Source organism: Halyomorpha halys, unplaced genomic scaffold (assembly GCF_000696795.3).
Source record: "Halyomorpha halys isolate HHAL.00 unplaced genomic scaffold, Hhal_1.1 Scaffold251.1, whole genome shotgun sequence".
Taxonomy (NCBI): domain Eukaryota; kingdom Metazoa; phylum Arthropoda; class Insecta; order Hemiptera; family Pentatomidae; genus Halyomorpha; species Halyomorpha halys.
In genome coordinates this window covers 2,031,696-2,041,547 of record NW_027106674.1, presented here as the reverse complement: position 1 = coordinate 2,041,547, position 9,852 = coordinate 2,031,696, and the positions used below count along the sequence as shown (strand labels likewise).

The 9,852-nt window shown below is 29.5% G+C and overlaps 1 protein-coding gene across 5 annotated transcripts in view; it reads right to left on the bottom strand.

Annotated features, from left to right (window-relative positions):
* The window catches only part of Pli (E3 ubiquitin-protein ligase pellino), a 145,867-nt gene that overhangs the window by 58,830 nt on the left and 77,185 nt on the right, over positions 1 to 9,852 (bottom strand). For all 5 annotated transcript variants that reach the window (XM_024360072.2, XM_014419780.2, XM_067045040.1 and 2 more), the window contains one exon: positions 4,372 to 4,464. In XM_024360072.2, coding sequence (XP_024215840.1) covers positions 4,372 to 4,464 — 93 coding nt within the window. The remainder of the gene's footprint in view (positions 1 to 4,371; positions 4,465 to 9,852) is intronic.

Below are 9,852 nucleotides of genomic sequence, written 5' to 3'. Positions count from 1 at the left end.
ACCAATCAGTTGGTAAGAATGATGTTCTGTTACCAATCAGTTAGTAAGAATGATGTTCTGTTACCAATCAGTTGGTAAGAATGATGTTCTGTTACCAATCAGTTGGTAAGAATGATGTTCTGTTACCAATCAGTTGGTAAGAATGATGTTCTGTTACCAATAAATAATTTTCTTTTATTATTTTGATACCTTTATTGACCACCATCCGGACTAAAGTTGGACACTTTGTACATTAATTTCCGAAATAAACATTCAAAATATTAACATTTGATTAAATTAACATATTGATGAAATATTAACATTTGAACTACCAGTTTTATAAAATATAAAAAGAATATCCTTTGACATTTAGGAGATATTGAAAGAAGAGATGTGAATATTGCAGAAACGAAAACATTATTACATTAAGCACACAGAACCAGGCGTAATATACGGCATTCTCCTATATTACATAAATGTAAAGGTGAATTACATGTTCAACAGAAGTAGTACATATTAGCAATAGATGCCCTAAATAAAAAACATAATGCTTATGGATCGGTGGAATGAGGCTATGAGTAGATTTAAGTATTTTGATCACCATCAGTTATTACAAAGAATAAAAGTACTACCTTTGTTAGGAAGTATCGTTTCTAGATCAACTGTAGTGTACGGAGGTGATTTTGCCAGATCAACCATCAGGTTTTAGATATGACAAAATAAATAATTACATATGTTTCCAATTGTTACACTAAATCGCAATCTATCAATCAATAGATTCTAACATTATACTCAAATACCAATAAAACCTACTTTATTATACAGCTTCATATTTTTTATTAATGTCTATATGGAATTATACTAATAAGATTTTTAAAGTAGATAAATGGTAATGTAAATATTTATCAATTTAAATAAATGAACTCCACAGCGGTACAGACTCCACATTATTTCCACTAAAATTACATCGAAGAAGACAAATAGTTTTTACAACAGAAAGGAACAATTTTAACGAACCTAAATTATCGCCGCTAATAAATAAAGAACAATAGATATACTTCATACGTAATACCCATCATATAGAAATACAATAAAATTATTATCAACAGGAAAGCAATTAAATTTGACGTTACACCAATAAAGGCCTCAGAATCGGTAAAAAGAATAGGTTATGTAATTGGAGGAGGAATCTGCGTCACTGACATTCTATCAAGCCTAATAATTGCCAAGAATCTAGATCCAGTAACAACTTGACGTAATGCAACATGTTTTACTCAAGCAGCTTTTCCTGTATGTGCTTTATCATTTTAGTTTACCTCGGGCCGATCCAACAAGTGAATCCATACGTAAATAAAATGTCTGAGTCTCTGTAGATGAAATGAGTTACAAAATGGGATAACTACTCATGCCTTAGTACAATATTTAACTTTTCTTAAATTAATAGCAAAATATTAACAATGTAACCGGAACGCATTTTATTTTACGACTTAAGAGTGCTAACAATGGGTAGTTTCTCTATATGCCTGTATTACACCATTATGACATTACATCAAATTTACTAGAGGTATTAAATGTAAAATGTTTTACCATGTTAAATGTTATAAGTATAGGATTTTGAGCAGCCTAATTTCAAGTCATGTTAAATGCTAACTGTATAAGAGCTCCTAGCGGATTTTCTGAGCAACTTGTTTTATAACCTTTTCTTCCAAAACTTCATGTTATAGTTCACTTATAAGTTTTGATTAAAGTAATTTATTACAACATGCCGAAAGTGAGTGAAAAGTGGAAATTGTGTTGAACAGAATCTAGATGAGCTAATTGACAACTGTCATTGCACTATTATTAATGTTAGTTTATAAAACTATATTATAGCTTTATTAGTTTTAAAAACATCCAAAACAATACTAACACATCAAAGCACAAAATACGAGCAAGTAACCTAACACGACAACAAATAAAACGATGACGAGCTCAGCTGGTCTGTTGTGTGACGTCATTCTCAATTTAACAAACCTAGTAACAGACCATGTTATATCGTTTTAACGTGGTAAAAGAAGGAAATATTTTTCCATTTAACATGTTAAACTAAAGATCATGAATACCCCTATTATATATACAGTTGTAAATGTCAATAAATATATTTTTAAAAAAAATGATACTAATTTTCTTGATTAGGTAATACCTCAGTTGCAGCAAAAACGGTGCATAGTGTAAAGTATGTACTTTATTTCATTAATAAGGTATTATTATGTTTCGAAGAGTAGTCTAGCAAAAATTTTTTTGATTTAACAAATAAAACTGAGAAAGATTGGATTTAATTTATATGAGTTATGACTGTATCCACCAGATGGAAGATTTTTTCTTGCAACTCAATACGTTGCTAACAAGCTGAGTCGGGAGTGGGGGTGGGCCGCACTCGGTTCAATTTCCGGCTGTTGCCCGCAGACTTCTGCACGGACCTCTGGCCCCAACTGCCTTTTGCCTCATTTTCAATTTATTTGATAGATCTTTGATGTTCAGAAAGCAATAACGTTTAAAAAAATAGTTTTTAAATAATTTGATAAAAAAAAAAAAAAAAAGTCGCCAGTATGACAATTTTAGGTAAAAATGAAATTGGGGCAATTTCAATAAGCACTGGCTGGAGAGGTATGGAAATAATGTATTTATAAAATGTTGATAGCAAGGCTCCATTGATTTTTTTTTTTTTTACGTTACAATAAAATAAGGTATTAATATAAAGATTTTGTCAAACTTCTATTACAAAACTATTTAGCTTTTTGTGATAAAAACAGAAATTCCTTAGTCTTACTAGATTAATATCATAGCCTTAAATCATTTACAATATAAAAACCACCAAATGTAACTACTTCATCTCAACACTCGAGTGACGTCACCCACCCTCAAGTGCAATAATGGCCCCATACTCCAGATGTTATAAACACTTCTTCTAATAGCAATATTCTAAAACTATAAATTTTCATAAAATTTACAGATGCAATATTACTGCTAATACATATTTATTAATAATAAGAATTGAAGCACCTTAAAAAAATATCATTTTAGCATTTGTATTTATTTAACAGGTAAGTCTCTATTTTTTCGATGGTAATAATATCAAAATAAATCACATTTTTTTTTTTTTATTGATATACAATTATAATTGGTTATAAACAATATTTATAGGTGATTATTGACATTTATTATCATTTTTACTTTCTTAATATCAAAAGTAAACCACCTATTTTTCGAAAACGGATCGTCCAATCTGTCTTAAATTTGTAGTGGAGTAGGGGATTAGTGTAAAATGGTTTAAAACAATTTTATCAGACTCCATTAGCTTCTTTTGCGTACGAAAAAATCTTCCCTAAATACAGCTTTGCATTTTTTTCTAAGAGGTAATATTCAATCAAGCAATGATATTTATCAAATACATCTCGTTACACAAGCTATTAATTAATAGGTGTTATGATAATCATTATAGTATATTCCAATAAATAAATTGGCACTACTATTAATTTACCATACATGAAGGAGAACTGTAATATTTTCTAATAACAAAATTACAATAAAAAAAAAAATTGTAAAAGGCAATTATTTATTATAAGCATTATCATATCATTATATTATAATCATCTCTTGAAAAATGACACACGAACGCGTGAAATTTGATAGGTTTTAATTTTAAATAACAAAAAATCAGTTAAATAAAGCACAGAACTTAAAAAACATATTCAATTTTATTAAATATGTAAAATTAATTATAAAAATAATACTATTGTGCCACAGGATTTGTGCAGTTAGGGTAGTAATTTTATTTATTCAAAGCCAATTTCTTTCTCAGTAATTATTTTAGTACGAAGTTAATGGGATAGTTATGTTTCATTCAACAGGTGGAAATCATTTATCACTGATACACAAGTTATTCAATATTTATTGAAATGGATCATATTTTCTTCAAGAACATTGTGAGTTGCAACTAATATTCCTAATGAGCACATAGAAACTCAAGTCCAGTTACACAACCATAAAAATATATTTTAAATTAAAGTGATAAGGCTTAATAAATATACATATAAAGAATGGCTTAGTTTTTGTTATAACTTATTTAAAGAATAATTTTTTGGTAAACAATAATTTATTTATTAATTGCAAAAAAGTAATCACAAACTCCAAAAAATTATGCAATTACACATTTTCTGCAGCTTGTAATAACGCAATCTATCACTTTTTTTTTTTTTTTTTGGCGTATTACTCTTACCGCTTTCCATAGTTTCAATGGCATACATTTTCGGAACAAATAACGATACATGAAAATGGAGAATAGAAAGAAGTTGGAAAAAAAAACTTTATAAATGAGGAATAGGTTTAAAAATGCAATAAAAGACAACTTACCCCAATATAACAAGCTCGCCGTATTTAACACGGCCCTTGTCCTCCACCTGCTGGTTCCGCTCCTCTAGGTGGGGGGTCTCGCTGCTTTCCGACCTGTTACATACATTAAATGAATATTTAGAAAATAATAATAATAAAAAAATATTAACAAATATATATATCACAATAAAAAAAAAGAAAAAAATAGGAAAAGCTCGAAAGACCGCGGGATAACTTTCAGTGAGCGAAAACCACGAAGTATTAGCATTTTGTTAAGCTTGTCAGATTAATCACTACTGAATCCTATCGTTTATACAGCGATCGTTATGTATATACATATATGTTACATAAACAGTCATGAAAAGGAACAAGATGCGCCGAAACGTGTGTTTCAGCACATGTTTATATTTCTTGTAATTCCTTGTACTGTAGGTACATATAATACTACATGTACCTCAAAGTTTTACGAATGCATTTCAAAAGAAAATTTATACTGTTCTAAAAGGTGCTATTCCAATTTGGAATATACGAGATTTTTCCAATAAACTAAATAAAATGCTGAAAGAATTTGTTGTTTTTTCTCTCTGAAACGTGTATTTATTCATTTACACTAATCAAATTTGATCCTCCTTCACACTACCCTAAAGTTAAGACAACATATAATTCATCTACAAGAATTAATCATAATTCATTAAACACACAATAGATTACATGGATGGGGGACAAAAAACTGCGTCGTTATAACTCATGAAGGGAAAGGGCCTCAATACTTTGTAAGAAAATACTGTTTCTTCAACAAAGGTTGTATAAGTTTATTTGTTCATGACCACGCTCAACCTCTAGGTCTCCCCCCCCCCCAATTATGGGTAGTCACTTTACAGAGGCTGGTTGTGCCATTATAGAATTCTTGTACCCACAGAGTTAACTCACGTCTACAGGTTTAAACAATTATATACCACAGCTGGATTTGGGCTCAGACCTGGGAGTTGGTAACACAACACTTTACTATAAATACTTTTCTTGATTTTTTTTGTTAGAAAAATCATTAATTACTTCTTAGCGAATAAGTATTTCTAACTTATAAACTTATTTTATTAAATGTAAATCAGTGATAAGCAGTTCAATCTATGTTGAAACTATCGAACGTTTAAGTTCATTTTTTATTTGTTTAGATTGATCAATACCGTTCCTATGGATCGCGGGCCCTGGGCACTTAATGTATCTATATTTTGGACTACCACCCAACTACACTATGGATTTTTAACCTAAGGTAATTAAGTAAATAGCAGCTAACAAGAGTTCAACCGATTCCATAAAATTAATTAATTAAAAAGCATAACTAAAACTGCTATAATTGCATAGGCATCCATCGCCTGTGAGAGTGGCAAGGCGTACCGATTAAGTTAATTCCGATGGCGCCCTAATTAAGAGGAAATAAACTTATACCGCTACCTGAGGCCGTGGGAATGGATGGCATAAAATGCTATCGGAAAGGAAGAGGAAATGAAAGTATTTCTGCCAGGGAAACGGTCAGGTGTCTGTTGCACAATTTATTAAGCATTTTGGTTCCATGTTAGGCACAGTCGTGGTTTATCCTTAAACAAAAAATAACAATGGGGCTTTTAATGGATCATGAGAGCCTTTTGGGTCAGCAGTGTCCCATAGACCGGTCCACTGGGAAATAGCTTCGGCAAAAATTCACAAGAAAACATTTATGAACAGGTTTCGGCCGGAAGAAGTATTTATTAATCTATAATTTCTACACTGAAATTCAGACTAACAAAATGAGTGAATTATAGAACAATCATACATAAGGAAAACGATAGTATCATTAGATAATGTAATGAGGGAATGAGGATAAATTAATCAAATAATTTATTAACTTCCGAAAAATTAGTAAAATATAAATAAACGTGGACCCCATCTTCAAGAAAGTGGATAGACCAAGGGTACGATGAAAAAAGGGATGTTACAGCACCCCAACTTTTTATTACTATCATGAAAACTATGTACAGTTAAGGGTCAGAATTGATAACTCTGCCAACCATAGTTAGGGGGAATGGAACTAGATGAGGTTTCATATATTACAAAAAACCAATTGTTCGTTCGGCGCTCCATATCATTAAAACTACATATATCACTAAAAAACTTAATAAGCATTATTTAAAGTAGAGTAAATTTGCTAAAAAATAAGTTCACAAAACGTTGATTTCTAGTTTTAAGAAAAAAAACTCGTGGTTTATGAATAACTCAAGAAGAATTAGACGTACACGACAATGTAGTTGATAACATTTATGTTCGTAGGAGCAGCAGTTTCAATTACATTTTTTGAAATTAATTCGCAAAATATTGAATTTTAATTTTTTTTTTTTTTAACTGTACCTAGAGAACTATTGAAAGTAAAGAATAGTTCCGTACACTCCGTTAATTTTCCGTACTTTAAATTATGTGCTCTGATGTTTTTAAGTATTTAGTTGGTTTTAAGGATATCGGGCTACGAATGAAAAATGAACGAAATCTCTTGTTGGTCGAATGAGGTCTCACTCGAATAAAATAACTTCAGGAGGCGTGAACCTTAAAATCTTCAATATCTACTTTTTAATGACATTTGCTAAAACAAGGGATATAAGAACTAAGAAATTTATTTTTTGCAACATCCAGTAACATCTCAAGTTATCAAAAAATGGAACTTTTTATTCTCAAGTAATCGAAAAATGGCATTTTTTATTACCTAGTAATCACAAAATAGCATTTTTTATTATCAAGTGATCAAAATTGAGAGCAAATAACTTCTTTTTTCTTACCTCTTGGGCTCTTGGACTAAGAAATAAAAAAACTTTGAGGCCTAGGATGGGAAACTGTCCTTCCATGTGTGGTTAAGCGTATATTAAATGTTTAATATCCAATTACTTCATGATTAATAAAAAATGGTGTACATCATGTAGTATCCCAATCCCAATCAAAGTATAAATATTTGGCCTTTAACATCCTTAGGTATTTCATCAAGGGTGAAAAAGACATATTATAGGCTAGTTTATTAATCTATTCTAACCAGTAATTAAACTATATACTAGACACATATATTGTTAATTATTTTCGAATTAATGGACCTCTGTAATCAACCAGATAAATACAAAATTAACCCTCTCTAAAAATTTAGGAGATTGTACGTCTCAAGATAGGAAGTAGATTAGAAAAAATCCTCTCCCCTCTCTTTTCTTTGAGATTATTCTACGATTTTTATTTTATTTATTTTGGATCATACATCGATGAAACTCGAAACATTACATTCACCAATTTTCAATTTTCTTTTCGACTAAATCAGTTGTTATACAATATGTAACAAAGGAAATTTATAATAATAATAAACCATAGTACAATAAATTGGTGTGTTCTTTATAACACCTTTGTTTTAACTTACTTAAAATATGATATAGACTTTTTTTATTTTATTTTATATTGAAAAATAAATTGATAGTATATAGTTAAGTTTACTTATCAGTATTATGTACTTTCATTTTCTACTATTTCCACTAATCTTTGAGTTTTCCAAACTGTAGAAACATGGCGTTATTTTAATATTAAACGACATTTACTTTCTGATGTTTATTTTTTTACTAACCAAACTTGTTCATTCCAAGTAAAAACTAAGTCTTCACTTCATTAGTTTCCATAACAGAGCTTGATGATCTACAACTTTTTTTTATACTTAGGATGAAAAATTGCAAGAATGATTACACATAAGAACTGAATAATATTATATTTGGAATTTAAAAAGTCAAAATGCACGAATTGATAATTTATACCCTTCTCATTGATTTCTTGGTAAATATTAGTAAGCACATATACCAGGCATAACGCAATAGCATACTTGTCATACATACACAAATATCCCTGATACAACTGGGAATACCTAGACAGAATTAACGGAACTGTAATTTCCGTGTTTCCAAACTAGGTCATCTGAAACATTAGTCAAGTGAAACTTGCAAGCTGAGACAGTAAAAAGCTGTCAAGCCTTTCTAAACCCCACCATTCAATAACAAAAAAGACATCTACAGAACATTACCATCACCGCAAATATTTAATAACATATTACTAGGTTGTTATCTATCTGGCAGGATTTTATTTAAGTATCATAATTTACTGTTTATTATATTCATAAAAGTTGAAATAACTTAACAATTTTATCATGATTTAATTGGATAAAAGTACAAAACATCTCTCCGGATTTATCAATTCCGTAGGGTGGACTTAAAAATACCAATATTGCTGTCCCAGTTAAACAGCGTAACTAAATAACTCAAAAAATGGTTATTTTGAGATATTTATGTAATCTTAGCAATAAGGGTAAGTCTATAGAATAAAACACAGAATCATAATAAAGGTTATGTCATTAAATATAAGTAAACCAATATTTAAGATATTACAGTTTTGAACTGCATAGCGTTAAGATACAAAGAATAAAATTTTAGTGATACATATTTCATTTTTTTGTAAACAAATGACAAAATATTGTAATTATAAAAAGATCGCGTTATTAATATATTATATTATTACTCAAAAACTTACTATATCCTTCCACTGGAAGATTATAACCAGTCATTTGAAAGATAATGAAATTTTCAATCGGAGCTGTATTAGTAAAGATTTATATCGATTGAAATATCCTGTGCAGGTTTCCATGGCAACTCACTTAGTCTTTATTCTAACATATAAAAAAATAGACATCACTCCTTCAATGATTTATCGATCACAGTGTCTCACAAACGGTTAAGAAGCTGATATTATAAATGGTGGTTTTCCTAGTGTTGTACAAGTTCATTAAGTTTGGATTAAGAAAAAATTTGGACTCTATATGGTTTAAAAAAATTTCGAAAACGAAGAGAGAAGGGGTCACTAATAATACATATATTATATAATAATATAATTCTAAATTTTTAATTATAATAAGAATATTTCTAAACCAATAAATAGTAGCTGGGAAACTTTTTTTGAATCTAAACAACAAAAAACTTAAAAACAAATGAGTTAAAAAAAACTTTAAAATTTACTTGGGCACTGCTTGATAGCTATTATTCAGATCGATTTTGAAAAAGAACTCAGATTTAGGACTTTGAAGTAACAGAAATGCGGCCTTAAAGTATTTTACTTTAAATTTTCCAAAACAATGAGGTTTTAACAACTTAAAAGTAACAAATCTGTCATGGCCAAACTTACGTTATGTGTCAAGTGGAAAAGCTCACTGTATCTGTGAAAAGCGATTCTTGTTAGAAGGCCACAGCTTGACAAATATTTCACATTTAATTTAGTATGTTTGAAAGCTTAATTTCTTAATAATCATTTCAAGAATTCTTAGTCTTTATACCAGGTCCACTATTTAAAAAAACTGCTAGTATTTGAGGTAGAAAAACTAAACCAGCAGAATGCTTTCGAGATAAAAAAATGAAGATTTTTTTAATTACATTGTATTTAATTACTACATAACATATAATATATATA